General features: G+C 46.0%; 1 protein-coding gene across 14 annotated transcripts in view; it reads left to right on the top strand.

Annotated features, from left to right (window-relative positions):
• Positions 1 to 17861, top strand: part of MPRIP (myosin phosphatase Rho interacting protein) — a 76178-nt gene that overhangs the window by 5534 nt on the left and 52783 nt on the right. For all 14 annotated transcript variants that reach the window (XM_075285220.1, XM_075285221.1, XM_075285216.1 and 11 more), the window contains exons 2-3: positions 7929 to 8006; positions 12858 to 12923. In XM_075285220.1, coding sequence (XP_075141321.1) covers positions 7929 to 8006; positions 12858 to 12923 — 144 coding nt within the window. The remainder of the gene's footprint in view (positions 1 to 7928; positions 8007 to 12857; positions 12924 to 17861) is intronic.

Raw genomic sequence — 17861 nt, 5'->3', positions numbered from 1 at the left:
GTTTGGGGGGGGGGGGGGGGGGGTGTTGAGTTGTGATTTCAGCGTCTCCACAAAGTTCTTTGGTTTTCTGTGTGGGCCCCGGCCGGTGACATAACAGCGTAATCCACTGCGGTGATGTAACCAGTAATCTTATTGCTTTAATGAGTCTCTGCCAAGTGACTCACTCGGGGAATGTTGGCTCTCCGCTTGTAGAGTTTTTTTTTTCTTTCCTTAATGGGTTAAGTGCCTTTAAATATTTAACACCTTAGATGCTGGTGTGAGGCAGGTAACTATTCACACAAGGGTCAGGTTGCCCTTGGTCAGCTGTGATATCAGGATACCGGTCATTAAAGGGCCCTGCATAGGAGTACATATATATATTAGTAACGCTGTATCTAAATCTGACTCCCTGCAGGACATCGGGGTCACTAAGCTTCCATGCTGTGCGCGCTGAACCGCCATATTGTGCTCAGTATTACATGGATATAGATATATATATTATACTCCCCAGAAACTGCCAAAATACCTGCAGTATACAATATCCAGCACCCTCTGTATGAGGTATATGGAAGTACTGTAGGAGCTTAAAGGGATTCTATAAACTGAATACACGTAGGAATAGCCTTAAGAAAGGTTATCCTTCTCTTACTGTGCTATGGGGACTAGTTGACTATAATAAAGAATGAGGGATGGGGACCCAGGGGACATAGGTGTGGACATTGATGTGGATTGGAACCAGGCCAGAACCCGGAGTCTAATTTGAAGGAAGGTAACTCCTCTAAGTGAATTGCAATACTAAGTAAAGCCACTATGCAATGCATGGCACTGTTCTTGGTATTTAGGAAGCGGTCACAGCTCTTACCCAAACACTTTGGCTACCTCAACCAGCTGATCAGCACCGGTCCTGGGTGTTGGACCCTTCAGATCACACAATGATAACCTGTGCTAGGGTTAAGTCCTCTGTATAGATAACCTTTAAGAAAATTCCCTATTTTACCTCACACTGGGTGATCTGGAGCCGGGGACTGCTCGCTATGTATCTACTGTATATGGTGGAGGTTTTATATATGTGATTCCCCCACGTAGACTTGATCAGTCTGAGCACTGGCTGTGCTCTCATGGGTTACTATGGCTTCCCTGGGTTTGGCGAGGGTGATCGCTCCATTAGTGTTTCTTAATGTTCAGGGATTAGCATAATTATTGGTTTCAGAGGCGTCTTAAGTGCTTTATTACCCAGCAGCAGGTACGGGTGGCTACTGTAGAAATGGGAGCCTCAGGTGAAGCAGAGGATATGGGTGACACCAATGTCCTCAGGGGGTGGGAGTAGTGATACATGGGTGACACCAATGTCCTCAGGGGGTGGGAGTAATGATACATGGGTGACACCAATGTCCTCAGGGGGTGGGAGTAGTGATACATGGGTGACACCAATGTCCTCAGGGGGTGGGAGTAGTGATACATGGGTGACACCAATGTCCTCAGGGGGTGGGGGTAGTGATACATGGCCGGCCAGGCCAAGGCAGCAGCAGGAGCCTACGTGGGTCTATGACTGAATAGGTTTGTGTAGTGTCAGCAGTAGCTTATTGCGTTATAGGATTTTAGCTACTGCCAGCCAGCAGGGTTTTTATGCTGCTCTGGGTGTGACTAGAGGATATGATGTGATTAGAATGATTTAGGTAGAATTCTGATTCCTTACCCTGCTGCTCTCCAGGATTTGCAAAACTACAACTTGCAGTTTACCTTATAGCTGTCAGGGCATGCTGGGAGTTGTAGTTTTGCAATAGCAGGACTGTGAGGTGGGAGAAGCCGATCTATAACAACAGCGACAGTGTACGATGACACTTTCCTGGCTGATCGGTTCAGACCACGCCGCGCCTCAGGACTGATTCATCCTTAAAGCTGCGGTTCCTGCTCAGTCCATCAGCGCTATGCTCTTAATTCCTTTGTCAGTGGGCGGTTGTTGCCCTTTAAATCCAGGGACCTCACATAACCTGCAGGCTATCAGGCGGAGGGACCAGAACTATTTCCTTAGGTTGCAAATATACAGTCCTCGCCCTGCACAGCGCTGGGTCCATGGCTGCTTTATTAGGTACCACCCCCATATTGAGGCTCCTCCCCTTCTGCAGTATATCCAGCAATCAGTATGATTAATCTGAGCTGCAGTGTAAAGCATGGCAGGCTATACTGCAATCTGACATCTTCAGACAACCCAATAGAAAACGCAGCTAACAATCGCTCATCTAATAAGTAGTTCTCGTGGTTGGGATCACTCTGGACAGGCGCCAGAAGGAAACGCAGAAGTCGCCCCGTCCCCATCCGAGCCAGCACTATTAATCAGATTTTTCAGGCAAAAAAAGGGAAGTTTAGGCTGAGGATCCCTTTAAAGTGCACATAGGCAAGTAAAAGAGTAACCCACAATACTAGAAGTGAATAGGCGGGGGAGGGGCTGCTTTAACCCTTTATGAGCCACAATCTAATGAGTGGCTGGATACACTGAAGCCTTTTTTTGCCGCTTTGCTGGATGACGGTCTACATGAGAAACTCCACACGGGTGAGGCCGAGAGCCAAGTGCTGGGGGTGGTGGTCACCTCTGGTTACATGGAGCATTTACTGCCTGGCTGCATTCACCAGGGGCCGCGGTCTCCATGTCACACTCCGTTGTCAGGGGACTTTAATGGGGACAGAAAACACAAAGCACAGTCACTTGGTTTCAGCCTCAGTCACTCCCGGTCTCCAGGCAAAAGGCCATTTACAATTCTCCTCTGTGTTTACATCAGTGAAAGGAACTTCTATGGGGGTTGTCCCCTATATAAGATGCCCTATACCTGGGGCTCTTCAGCTGTTGCCAAACTACAACTCCCAGCATGCCTGAATACCCATCATACACAATTTCTAAATCTGAACATTTCTGTTGTTTTTTTTTTTCTTATAATGGACATCCCCTTTTACAGTGCTCTGCATTACCTGCTCCAATCATATAAACCTATATAATCAATAACGCCATATATCACATGGCTGAACTCCTCTATCCTATAACCCTATATATCACAGAGCTCAGCTTCTCTCCACTATCATATACCCCTATATATCACAGAGCTCAGCTTCTCTCCACTATCATATACCCCTATATATCACAGAGCTCAGCTTCTCTCCACTATCATATACCCCTATATATCACAGAGCTCAGCTTCTCTCCACTATCATATACCCCTATATATCACAGAGCTCAGCTTCTCTCCTCTATCCTATAACCCAATATATCACAGAGCTCAGCTTCTCTCCACTATCCTATAGTCCTATATATCACAGAGCTCAGCTTCTCTATCCTATAAACCTATATATCATAGGAGCTTCTCTTCTTTCCTATATAATATATACTTGTATATGCTTATTTTGGTCTGATTCCCTTGGGGGGTATTAACCTGTGCAGGACTCTATTCTACAGAAATCCACATAGTTGACAACCCTGGTGGTAGGAATTGCCCCTGGGGTCTAATAAAGGGCGTGACGGGATACCAAACAATGAGGGGTCTCTTCTCTTTTATTATTCGATCCATCCCCTTTAAGGACAGTCGTGTAGTTGTCTCCGGGGTGGTGTGGGCCCTTTCGTCCTTTGGGCCCCGGTATGTAATGCGTAGGCCTCACTGTGTGCGCAGTATCATTGTTCTGGAGGTCTGATCATGTTTTCCGATGACAGCAGCTCTCGGCAAAGAGATTAATTGTATATTAATTTTTTTCAGCCGCTCTGGCCCTGACTCATATAGTGTACGGTGCGGCCTCGTACACATTACGTCAGCTCCAGAGCGGCTGCTCATTGTCTGCGGGGCTCTGGGATATGTTACAGGGCAGCAGAGCTGGAAGGGCTGTTTACAGGGCTAGACTGTGAGACATATGTGTGTATGTCAGGGGGGAGACCAGGATGCTCCCCAGCTGAACCTGGCCCTGTCCGTCAGACCCCGCGCTCAGGGATTTCCTCTCTGGTTGTTTTTGTACCTTCCTAAAAGTGGACAGGCAGCTGTCGTCTGAGGGGATCAGGATGTCCGAAGCCAGCGCCCCATACACAGACAGGGGGCTATAGTCACCTGATGGAATGTAAAGAGGTTCTGCAGCTTCGTTCCAGATTTGCACCCAGATCTCCGCCTCTTGTCAGTGAATGTGACCATTCTTTTTATGTTCTATTATTTGCTACAATTGTATCCAGTCCTGATAATCCTAGAAACCTCCGCATTACACATCGCTCTATCCTGATAGTTCGCTACAGTGTATCAGCGCAGGTACAATATGGCGAACCCATTGGGTGGAAATCACCATTGGTATAGATCAGTATATACGTGACTTTAGTCTCTAGCCACCATGTGACATCATTGTGATTCCGCTTTTGTTATCCCGCTTATAGTGCCGTACTGCTAATGGCTTTTATGACGTTGACCCATTATGGGGGCTGTAATTCCAGGAGTTATAGGGCGGTTGTAATGGATGGATCTCCCTTTCAATAAAGCGACCATGAAATGCCTCACAAATATTCCCGGGGTATTAATGGAGCGTTTCACGACCCTAATAAACGTTGTCATCACCTCCCTGTATAGACAATGTATGGAAGGTGAACACCACAGCTGACATGTCTATAAATCTGTTGCGATCAGTGCCGGGGGTGGAGCACATTGGGCGTTGTGGCTTTATATGCTAAATTTCCTCCCCCCCAAAAAATCTCATCCTGTCCCCAATATTTGCATTTGCCTCCAGATGTCTCCATGAAGCCTGATCCTAAGTGTCAGGGTACATTGTATAGGCAGCGGTACTATAAGGTTGGGTTCACACACAACAGAAAAGCAGAAATTTTATTAGTTTCATGATGCATTTTTTTTTTTATATGGGCTTTACATACTTAAAACACCTAGTGCTTCCCTTATAAGAAACCGGATCACAAACCAGAGCTAACTTACCGCATGGCACGCTACTGCTACGTCTTCAGTGCTCTATTGGCTGGGTAGAAGGTACTGTCACAACTGTTACAAGGAATGGCAGCAGCTCAGTCCCATTCAAATGAATGGGGCTGAGCTGCAGTACCATGTATTCAGTGAAGAGACTGCAGCCTCTTCAACTGGGGGTCCCGGCTGTTGGATCTCTACTGATCAGATATTTGGATAGATCATCAATATCCCAGAAACTCCCCTTAAAGGGAATGTCATATCTATGGCCGATTTAAAGGGTTAGTCTGGAGTGAATGTGCAGTAATATGAATATCTCATGGCTTTGCTCATCTCTGCCTGGTGTAAGTGAATGGGAGCGCTGCAGCTGAGGGTTTGTTACAGTTGTATCCCCTGTCAATGTCACACATTCGTCAGTCTGGTCTAACTTATTGTCTTGGACTCTCTGCAGTTGTAACAAAGCCTCAGCTGTGGTAAGGTCTTCTGTCCTTGGATGTATTCACTGACAACAAGTGTCAATCTTCTAAAATTCTCTTAGACCTATGCACACTACAGGCCCCTTTTACTCTCACTTTCCCAGGACGTGTTGACTTCTGTGCCTCGCTGACAGGTGAAATGATCTGCAGCATTCACAGGAATATAATGTCCGCTCACAACATGGCGGCCTCCATTGTGTCCTGCGTTACAATGTGCCGCCATGGTCCGTGAGCCTGATACCCTCCTGTAGCCTGCAGAGCTTCCAGGGCGAGGTAACTCGAGACACAGGTAAAAAAGCCGATACAAAAGGGCCCGAATTCCTCCAAGGAGGCTGGAGCAAGATGGTCTGCAGATCTACCCGGTCTTGTGTGTCGTCTGGGGAAGTCACGTGATCTAATGGTGAACATCAATACAGATAGATTCACCACTGTATTACTTTAGCAAAAAATGGCATCAATGTTTGTTGATAAATTCACAAAAATGGTGGAAAAAAAATAATTTCTGTGCATATAATATAGACTGAAATATCACAAAATGTGTAAGATTTATACATTAACCCTTAACCATCCTACAATGTAAGAACAGACTACTGTGTTGTTACAGTGTCTCAGAGCTTGTTCATACAAGGGTCTGTTCACATGTAACAGATCTAATACAGGGAATTAATTGTGGATTCTGCAAATCTGATGACTCTCCACATGTGTAAGAAATCAGATGAGCAGCCTCAAGTTTTTGCTGCGAGGTCCTCAAGCACATTGGGTGCCGCGAGGTCCTCAAGCGCCATGGGTGCCGCGAGGTCCTCAAACCCATTGATTATCTCCTGTGTTTGGGGTCCTCCTGGAAGGTTATGTCAGGGACAATGAAGATTGGGCAGTTGGATTTTAATGTGCCCAATCCTTTTGTTCTCCGTGAGATAAGCTGCCGTCAGAGATGTCAGCAGATCTTACCCCTTCCGTGTTCAGTAGACATCCATCTCTTGGCTCAGCCATGTGTGCATGTATATGGAGTACTTAGTCAAAAGAGCAATATAAAGTGTATGTCCACCTTAAAGGGATTTTCTGGGACTATTATATTGACCTCCACTACCTCTTCTCAGGCCAGTGACATCCATATCCATTGCTCACATAGTTATGCTGCAGCTCGGTCTCGGTCAAGTGACTGAGCTGCAATGCCAAACACAGACACTATACGTTGCATGGCGCTGTGCTTGGTCAGTAGTGAAGAGGCTGCAGCAATCACTACTATAGTCCTGGAGAACAGCTTTGTATGTCAGAGAAGGTCACAGTCAGCAAGCAGAGATCTTGCAAATGCTGGAAAATGTATCAATCTTCTATGCCAGTTTTCTGCTTTAGAGCGATGACGTTGTAGCGCATATTTGGTGAGAACCTCTCTTGCTCAAAATGTGCGCCATGACCCCCTTTCTGTGATTGTCACCATATGTACAAATGCAAGAGGAGCGGATCAGGGATGCCACGGCCCGACATATTTATTACTGGGGTAGATTTCCATTCACTGCGCTGAGATGTCCATGTGATGGGTTCCCTGGGCCAGTCTGGGCATATTGTATACCACTGTTAAGAAATCTGCCCCATTATTCGACACTTTTGTTTTTATCCCCCATTGGGCCACTTCTTACATTGATGTGTAGCGGGTCTCTTAGCGTTGCCCTAATATGGAGGGTCTCTGTTCCCTATAGAAATGTGTATCTTCTGTCCATAGATTGATCATACAATGAGAAGAGATCACCCGTCCTCCTCCAGCCGAGCCCCACAAAACTGCCGCTAACCTTAACTTGGCCCAAAACACTGGGGGTCTGTGTGATGTCTGGGTGATGTTAACAAGCTCTGCTCGCCGCGGTGTCGGGACTGGTTTAAGTAAACTGTTTATACTCTGCGCACCCATCACTTATCCCTTATATAGTCATGCAGTGCTGGGCCGGACCCCGAGGTGACTGATGCATCTGATATGCTTGGTCCGGGGTTTACTGTACTCTTTGCAAACAGGTGACTTGTGCGATCAGTGCTGTACTAAACATGGCAGCCACTATGTTACCTAGCACAGAGCGTGTGCGGCTGCTGCTCAGGATCACTGTGGCAGATCTTCCTGTAACGTATAAACTAACCCCAGGACTTCCCGCTGGCCTTTCTCTCCTTGTCACCAGCTGGCTCATGATGGCGGCTTCTGTCACCTCTGATCCAGTCCAGGCGCAGACAGAACGCTGAGCAGAACAGCCCTGCGATCTAATGTGTATATACAGGTGAAATCCACCACCTTCCAGCAGGCTCTCCAGGACTTGGTTGTCACCCAGATTTCCCAGACTGCTGAATGGTAATGGTAAATGCCATTCAGGACACTGGGCTGCAGCCCTTCAGTTTAATGTAAGTTACATAGGTAGTCATTCAGCTTTCCCAGGAGCAGATAAGACTTGGTAGAAGGATTGTGGGGCTTTTCCTTCATGTTTGCTCATCTGAATCATGTGCTTTGTCTGCTGTCGGCCTCAGTAATTGAATGATCCTATAATATGACTTCTTGTGTGTCTTACAGGCCAAACCCATCTACGGAGGATGGCTTCTGCTCGCACCAGAGGGCACTGATTTTGACAATCCAATGCACAGATCCCGGGTAAGAAGGAACTTTATCTAAACGTAAAACGTGTCATCTAAACACTCTATTATTGTTTTTTTTTGGGGGGGTATATCAGTTGATGACCTATCCTTAGTATAGGTTTGTATTGAGGATCAACAGGGGGGTCTGACACCTGGAACCTGGAAGATCAGCTGTATGGGTCCACAGGGTTCGGGTGAGAGCTGCGGCCTCTTCCCTGAATATGAAGTGCAGCACCAAACGTTGTGTAGTGTTTGTGCTCGGTAACGCAGCTCAGCGCATTCACTTGAATGGGACCGAAATGTGAGCAGGTCAAGTGACCAACGAACATGACGTCATATGTCCTGCTTCAGATAGGGTTCAAGGTGTCGGACCCCACTAATCTTCAATTGATGACCTATCTTAAGAATAGGATAAAGCCTGGAAACCAGATTAAAATCTATCACATCATTACATTGGAAATTAATGTAAATCCTCTTTTTTTTGGAGATCTGCTCGTTCTAAGATTTCCCTGGGACTAACTGATGGCCTATTCATCGGCACTTGCAGTACAGTGAAAAAGTTGAAGGGGCTTTAGAGGGGTTGCTCCATTAAAAATGACTTGGGTACCATTTATTGATATGGAGAATGGGGGACTAAAGGCCCCCCATGCCTCCTCCTTGTGTGACCAATGCCCCATTCACTGCCATAGGGCCACTGTGACTGTACTGTCTGGCTGCTCCTGCTACCCCATAGCAGTGAAGGGAGTGTTGGTCTCACAAGCCCACTCGCATTGGAAGCTTTAGGGGGACTGACTTTTGGTCCCCTGATCACTGGAGGACCCGGTGGTCATACCCCCAATAGTCTGACACTTAACCCCTATCAGCAGCCTAGGGGATAAGTATCCTTAATGGCACAACCCCTTTAAGAATTTTGTTTGGTTCCCCTTTAAGAATGATTATTCTTAAAGTAGCCAATCAAATTACATTATAATTTGGATGATCCTCTGTGTATGGGGTTGTCCCGATGGCAGATGTTGGAATGAAAATGGTTGGGTGCCTCAACCGGAGGGGTCTGGCAGGTTCATCTGTTGTGCCAAGTGTGCATGTGCATGGGATTTAAGGGTGGATAACTTTTCAGCTATCTGTATGTATGGCCACCTATACAGGTCCTAGTAATATGCCATCATATAAGAGGATAAGATAATATCACAGTCAATGTATTTCTCGGAAATCTGATTACTAAAGCCATAGGAAGTTTATTCCCAGCCTTTCTCCTTATGTCCCCATCTGACAACTTCTAGGTAGGATGTCCATGACATCCAGACCATCTGACATCCGTTTAGCCACACTGACCGCGTTCACATCATGACCTGCCTTGACTGGGCCTGCTTTATTAATCAGATTTATGTACATAGTAGGACTGGAGATCCTGTATATTATGTGTGTTGTTCCTGTTGGGATTTGTCTTGTGTGAGAATGTTGTTCTCGGACATCTGCTACCAATTGTGTAAGGGTTAATTCCTTCCTCGCTGTTCCCATTGGAGACGCTGGTCGGAGAATTATCCCATCGCGTCCAGCCTCGTGTTTTTCCGGTCTCTGATCTCATCGCTTAATAACACATTATATATAGACGTTAGCCGATAGAGAACTCAATAATTTGGGGGGATGAGGCGACTTCAAACAGGCCCAGGAGCCAAACCGACATAGCTGTAGAGCGGACGTGTTGTTTCCAGCCCGCCGCTGATCCAGCACACCGGCAGTTAAATGCTGCGATTTTTTTTTTCGTTTATCTCTAACATAATCTTCCGACACGTTGTGTGAAGCTTGTGTCATTCCCAAAAATAGCAGCAGGATCTGAGAGACTTTGCCTTTTGATTAAGGTTTAATAAAAGAAGTGCGGTCTATAAGAGCAGAGCAGAATATTCTCTTATATGGAAGAAAGTGCGCCTGTAGGGGAGGGGGCCGAGGCTTCGTAGCGGTCAACGTAAGAGAAATTTAGGGTATTTCTTTAATGTATTTTAAGACTGATTTCAGGCAATTTCATATAGATAGATGGATGGTAGATACTAGGGTATATCTTACTTAGTTTTAGGACACGGGTAGCTATATGAGATTGTGTAAAGACGTTGTGTGACCATATCCCGAGGGCTCAGGTCGCCTTCATTTGGTCACACCACTACTTAAGGATCTTTGACACAATTCTTTGGCCCTATTTAAAGGGGACTTACCGTCTGGGGATGTTATGCTCTAACCACAGACTAGGGCGTAACTTGCAAACTGGTGGGGGTCCAACTGCTCAAACACCCACCGATCAAAAGAACAGAGGAGTGTTGACCCCTGGTCTGAATGGAAAGGTGGTCGGGCAGCACGCCCACTCATTGCAATACAGATAGCCAAGCACCGTAATTCCGCTTTCCCTGGCACTCCCATAGAAGTGAATGGTGCGGTGTGTGATGCCGGACCCACTTCTCCATTTAGAAGGTGGAAGAAAACCTGTCTTGTTCTGCGGGTTTGGAGCCTGCAGAAGGTCAATGTCTTGCTGAGGGTTTGACAAATTTTTCAACCCTGGAAATGCAAAGCTTTAAAAGGAAAACTTATAGGGGTTGTCTAGTTTAGAAAACCTATTGTCATAGGGCCCATTAGTCAGTAAAAGAGTGTCTCTCTCTGTGGAGGACCTGTCCTGTCCTTCTTTACACAGACAACCCTTTGATTGCAATGGACATGGTGTAATGCTTTGTCTCTCCAGTGGGGGTGTTGCAGAGAAACTGCACACTTATTGCCAGCTTCCTCATAGGTTGATGGCTGTAATCTGTGGGATGCAGTTGGGGGAACTTTTCTGATCTACCGTTCTAACAATAATAGTCCATATTGGAAGACACCTCCCTATTTAATCGACAACCCTTCAGGTTCTCTGTAGTGTGCCCGCCAGTAGCGAGGATGGCCTCCCTGTGACAGAAGACGTCACTCCCTCCCTGCTAATAGTTTGGGTGAGCACATACAACCCAGTGATATTCTGCAGGAGAGGACTATGTTATGATGTAGAGAACGATGTGCTGTAGCCTGCGCTGTGACCAGGTGATCCTCTCCCCCCTCCCCCACCGCTCCCTCAAGTAGGAGAAAGTTGAAGCTGAAGTTTATTGGAGCAGAATTTGCCTCCTGGATAATGCTGCCTTAAATGGGCATCAAAAGAGCAGCCAACGGGGGCGAGCGCCGGCAGCGGCTGGGTGGTGACATAAACCCCAGTCCTGGTAACCTCTTCAGCGGCAGATGTGGGGTTAAACCATTCGCTGTATCCTCCTCCTCCCTAAAGGCAAAATGGGGTTATTCTAGGGAAACTGACGACTTTCCAAGAATAATATAGATCAGTCGATTGCATTTACAGTAGGCAGTTTTCCCTCTTTCCGAATGCCACGGCGTTACATTTGTGCAGATCATTATCCAGCCTCGTTCTACACGCAAGGAGACTGTTGGCTCTCAAGGAGCTTGTTGGCAGCGGGGCATGAGGCACGACCTACCTCATCTGTAAGCGTTGCCAGGCACTATCTAATGGCACTTCAGTGTCCTCCCCCCTTCCCTGTGTCAGTTCCTTTACATTACGTATGACATGTTATATTTTGGCCCTATATTCCGCACCCTTCTCGGCCTAACCCCCTTCGCGGCTCCTCTTGTCTGACATACGCACGTTTCCTAGTTGCTGACACTTGGCAGTAATATTCAGGTGATGTATGGCGCTGCCTCCTGCCAGGCGGCTCTGCTGAAGTGCTGTGTCTGCTTCTCCCCCCCGATCTTCTGCTCAACCTCAAGATGACAGTGTTGTTCGGAGCTCTGTAGTATTTACTGTCGGCGACCACCAATGGGGGACAGAGGACCGCTGACCGCCCCAACTTAGGTTAATAAGATAGAACTAGAACAGCTCTGATGATAGCAGACATTGCACCACCCAAGGACTGTGAGTTCCATAGTGCCCCCTAATGATGGAGGTAATCCCTATACCTTCCAGAGATCATCCCCCGTTCCATTTGTCTCTATGGGACTACAGTGCTAGAGTTGACTGATGCTGCAGCCTATATGTGTGACCCCCACTCTACCCTATTCTTGTGATTGATGAGACCCCCAGGGCTCTGCACTTGAGTGTTGTGACCTATAGGGGTGACCATGAGGAAAGGAAGGTTTCTAGACTTCCTGTCTCTTGTCCAAGGGAACAGCACAACGTGGCCTGAAATGGCTGATAATAGGGATCAATAGATTGTATTCCGCTGTCCTACTTTAAGGCCTTACATGGGGCACGGGACTGCATATTTTGGTCCTGATTCTGATGCGGGAAGCTGCGTCAGAATAGGACCAGAATGCGCTTGCCGCGACTGTTGCCGCTGTTCCCGCTCCGGAGTAGCCTCAAATGAATGGGCTTAGTCCAGACGCTGCTGTCACGAGGCGGACACCACGGCTTTCTCAGCCACGGAATCAGTCTGAAGAAAGGGCAGCTCGCTGCTTTTTTCCGTGAGCCGGAACATACCGCTAGCGCAAAAAAGAAGGCTAGCGGTCTACATAGACCTCTATTGTGAGGGGACGGATTCTGAGGTGGATTCGGTATCAGAATCCGCCCCGTGTGAACGAGCCCTTAGCCTTTCTGCTCCTGAAATGGCTGATAACAAAGAGCAATAGATAGTATTCACCAGTTCTATTGTCATCCTTTCCCTAGCCTGAAATGGCTGATAACAGAGAGTAATGGATGATAGAAGCCAGGTGCAAGGTCTCATGTCCCTCTCTGCTTGCACGGTGTGTACGGATGAATGGCGTGCGTGTATTTCTGCTGTCAGCGGCGGATTTACTCTCTTCGCTTTGTGTTTCTTGCGCTAATCCTTTCTTCTTCCTCAATTTTATTCCACAGAAATGGCAGCGGAGATTCTTCATTCTGTACGAGCACGGCCTGCTACGTTACGCCCTGGATGAGATGGTAAGTGAGCCGGCCGCCATCGCCTTGTGTCCTGTTAGCCCCGTACCGGTGGAATGTCACATGTTGTGTGTTATTTCTGGCATGTTGGGGCCGTGTCCACGGAGTAACCTCACAGGAGCCGGAGGATCAGGTTTACTTCTACGGCTCGCTACGCGCTGTTGTTATAGGGCACCATTGTGTGTGCCATTTCCTGGGTGTCATCATGGTGTTGGGCGCTTATTTTTCTATGCTGGTGATTTTTTTTCCACTTGGCGCCCATGAGAATTGCCTGCGAGAGTTCCCTGGAGGTGTATATAGCTATATACAGAGGTGTATACATGGAAAGTAACCCTAATCATTCTGTAATGGAAAGTTCTGCAGCTTTCTAGTATATTCCGTGTCTTTCTCACCATACCTCTGCTTGCTTTCTGTAAATGGGAATATTAGTGTGGCAGCCAGAGGCAAAAAAACCGTCTAGGTCTAATAAGGGGGTGTGAAAACTGTATCCAGTCTGAACAATTCTCCATAGTGCAGGCTGACACTTTTTACCTGCATCGATACATTGTAACAAACTATTGGAACAAAGTTATACTACTAATGTATTTAACTTATGGACGATTGTCTAGGCTGGATGCAACTGTAACAAACCCTCAGCGATGAGAAATATGGGGTCTGTACGCTTATGGATGGAAACAAAATTGTTCCCAGTCACTGATAGCAAGCAGACATCTTGGAAAGGGTGAAGATCTGCAGGCCTAATTCTAGATGGGTGTTGGCCAATCCCATTGATGTCGGTGGGTCCGGAAAACAGTCCCGTGTGTATGGGGGCGTCTGAAATCCTGATGGCCGATGTTGGATTTTAACATGTCGGCTTGTTTTGCCACCGGAGGAGATGCACTGTCACCAGCGCTGTCTAGTAGCGGATAATTCTCTCACAACTGAGGCTGCATGTCCGTGTGTGGCTGTTAGAAAAGCAAGTGACTGTCTAAGGTTTATGGCCATCTTAAAGGGACTTGTCTATTGATGTCCTATCCTTCTGATAGAGTCTCAATGTATGATGTCACAGATCAGTGGGTTGGAAACACCGCGTCCGCTTCACTGTGGCTGAACATTGTATAGTCTGGTTATGCTTGGTATTGCTGCTCAGCCTCATTCACTTGAATGGAACTGAGCTGCTGTTGTACCATGTGACTGATTAACATGTCGTGGGCCAGGGTAGGCGACGGCAGCACTCAAGCATCACGGTCCATTTGAACGCCTCCGATCATATATAAAAGCGATAGAAAGTCCCTTTAACCTACATGATGAATGATCCTATACTAGATTAGTAGGATTAATCTGGTAGTCTGCCTCCTCTCTAACCTGTCATGTGCACAGTATTGGTCTGTGTCCTCCAGCAGTGACCCGTCCGAATGACCTATCTGCCCATCCTAAGCCAGTGTATGGCACTGACACCATAGGGGCCTAATCCTAGAGGTTTCTGTAAGTTGCTCACACCCATAAATCTGAGGTGTCTTTAGTTTTGCGCAGGTTTTTTGGTTGCCTTCAGGCCCTATTGGGTGTCTCTGGTGTCTCCTTCATCCAGCGGGGCCCCTACCTCTCCCGGGTGTGCAGGATACGTGTACGTCTCACCTCTGCTTCATCCTCCTGACAGATGGTGGAATATTTCAGCAGTAACGTTATTCTGTGCCCCAGGATAGAAGACGAAACGCAGACTCAGCAGTTGCACATACAGACATGTCCTAGACCTCTGCTTTCACGTGGTTAAGTCAACTGTGGCCGCTTATAAAACTGCGATGTTGAACTACAACTCCCAGCATTCCCTATCTGTCTGTAGTGCGTAGTTTATGCCGTAGTCACTATAACCAGTGTAAGGGAAGTGGCGAACATGAAGGAGTTGCTACCCTGCGCTAATGCAACCCACAACCTGTAGTGTACGGTACCCGCTGCCAGCTCCATGCCACCACCATTGACTGGCCAAACTTTCAGCCATGTTGGAATTTCTCTATCCTATATACACAATAGGGATCCTTGGTACCAGTTTAGGGTAGGGTTGGAGGTTGGGGTAAGTTGGTTCTAGGACCTATGAACCGATTTGAGGGTCCTATAGTCATTAGTAGCCTTTTAAGATCAGGACAGTCAAAGTTGTAGTAAATAGGTTTGGTAAATTTTTTGTTTACCTATTAGCAAAATCCGCTTCACGTCGCCAATAGAGGGCGTCCTGTATGATTGCTGCCCCCGGGCGGTGAAGGGGTTAAGACTGTACATGAGCAGTTTTATTGTCTCCGGCAGATACGGCGAATGGAGAAGCGTGTCGCTACGTGCCGCAGCCGGTGTACAATGTACATTCCTCAGGCCCCGCGTTCTACCTGAGCGGCGGCATCTGTCTGTAGGCGCCAGCCACCCAAAAAATGTGGCAGCCATACAAGAAATAATTAAAAAGGGTGAAAACAAGAAAATACATTATATACTACATGTATATAATCTCGCTCATCTCCGGTCTGCAAGAACTGAAGCCGCCACACAGTTACAGTGCTGGGCCGCTGCCAGCTCCCCCTCCCCCGCTGCGCAGAATACTATACCAATACCGGGGACATTCTACAAGGGGTTGACAAACTTGTCTAAATGATTAATGATTTGTGTTGCCGCGCACAATGATGCCCTCTAATATCCTCCCGGTATCTCAGCAACCAGGAAGGGACAGGTAACAAGCTGTGATACCAGGACGCCAATGGCCACCCAGGGCAATGAGGAGGAAAAAGAACCCCTAACCCGAAATAACATTGATCTATAGAGTAGGGCCCCCTAGTCCCGTTGTCTCCCCTCCTGCTTGTGTCAGTGTATACTGTGGTTTTAGCATTCTATTCATAAATCATCTAAAATTTTGCTGCATTTGCAGTTATTTGATTTACTTAATCCATGCAGATTCAATCCCCCCCCCCCCCCAAACCCCCGGGATGCTTGTGATTCAAGTGTAACAGAAGAACGGCAGATCACTGTGGGTGTGATGGTACCAATTACCCCCCTGCGGTGCCGATGTCTGGGGAGAATGGGTTTGTTTGGAACGTTTGCTGCAAACAGTATTTTATTTCTGTGTTGTGTAGCAAAGTCGTAGTAAATAAGCTGCGGGCGCCTCCATCTCTGCTGGTGTCGTCTTATACATGGCAAGTTAATAAGGGGGAAGATCCTTAAAGATCAATTAAGGCGACGCTGCACGTACACTTGTTTTGATAAGGAAAACAAACAAAGCGGCAATTACGAGCGCTCATCCCTTTTATATCGCTGTCCTGTAGATGACTTAATAACTTGTTGTTGATATGAAAGCTACGTACCCTGCCGGAATAACAGGTGGCTGTCCAAATAACCCACAAAATGCCTCCAGGAGACCTTTATTGGGGCCCCGGACTTGTGATCCAGGAATTTTAGTTTGGTATTGTGTAGGCAGATTCACGGTCCTGGTGAAGTGTAATGTAATATCTCCTCTAAGATGGTGGATGTGTGACTACAACTGTGATCTACCCCGTACTCTGTGCTCTATAATTCTAATAGAGTGAATATATGTATATTATAATATCTATGCTGAAGTCACATTTATATTGTGACTTCTGTGTATAAGAATATATCTACTATATATAATACTGTCCCCTATGTACAAGAATATAACTACTATAATACTGCTCCTATATACAAGAATATAACTACTATAATACTGCTCCTATATACAAGAATATAACTACTATAATACTGCTCCTATATACAAGAATATAACTACTATAATACTGCTCCTATATACAAGAATATAACTACTATAATACTGCTCCTATATACAAGAATATAACTACTATAATACTGCTCCTATGTACAAGAATATAACTACTATAATACTACCTCCTATGTACAAGAATATAACTACTATAATACTACCTCCTATGTACAAGAATATAACTACTATAATACTACTCCTATGTACAAGAATATAACTACTATAATACTACTCATATGTACAAGAATATAACTACTATAATACTACTCATATGTACAAGAATATAACTACTATAATACTGTCCCTATGTGCAAGAATATAACTACTATAATACTGCTCCTATGTACAAGAATATAACTACTATAATACTGCTCCTATATACAAGAATATAACTACTATAATACTGCTCCTATATACAAGAATATTACTACTATAATACTGCTCCTATGTACAAGAATATAACTACTATAATATTCCTCCTATGTACAAGAATATAACTACTATAATACTGCCCCCTATGTACAAGAATATAACTACTATAATATTCCTCCTATGTACAAGAATATAACTACTATAATACTGCCCCCTATGTACAAGAATATAACCACTATAATACTACCTCCTATGTACAAGAATATAACTACTATAATACTGCCCCCTATGTACAAGAATATAACTACTATAATACTGCCTCCTATGTACAAGAATATAACTGCTATTCTGCTGCCCTTATGAATAGTAATGTGCTTTGACCATATAGTAGAATTGTTCTATGTTACTGTAGCTGCTTGTTCTTGGTCTGTTGTGATGTTTCGGTCTCCACCTTGAGGAAACGCTCTGGTTCTAGGACTTATTACTCTTGACCTTCTATGTCTGCTATCTTGGGTTTATCCTCATTACAACTGCTCGGATTCTGTTTCTTAGGAAGTGAGGATAGTCGCTGTCAGGAGTTGTGACAGTTGCACGTTGTCTCTGACGGTCGATAGGATACGTGTTTATCATGGGAGTTTTCCACAGATAAGCCGCGCTGCCAGAGGACTTTGGAACCATCCTGCAGCTCTTGGTATTTCTTGGTGCCTTTTAAGGGCACTGGCCGTGGGGCTCAGCCTATGTTTACTATAGTGGGTTTTGGGCAAGGATATATACCCCTTGTAATTAGAATCAGATGGATGGGAACACAAGAATCTGACGTCCCT

This window comes from Leptodactylus fuscus, chromosome 8 (genome assembly GCF_031893055.1).
Source record: "Leptodactylus fuscus isolate aLepFus1 chromosome 8, aLepFus1.hap2, whole genome shotgun sequence".
Taxonomy (NCBI): Eukaryota; Metazoa; Chordata; class Amphibia; order Anura; family Leptodactylidae; genus Leptodactylus; species Leptodactylus fuscus.
Note: the sequence above shows the minus strand (reverse complement) of the source record. Positions and strands in the feature narration are given on the sequence as shown.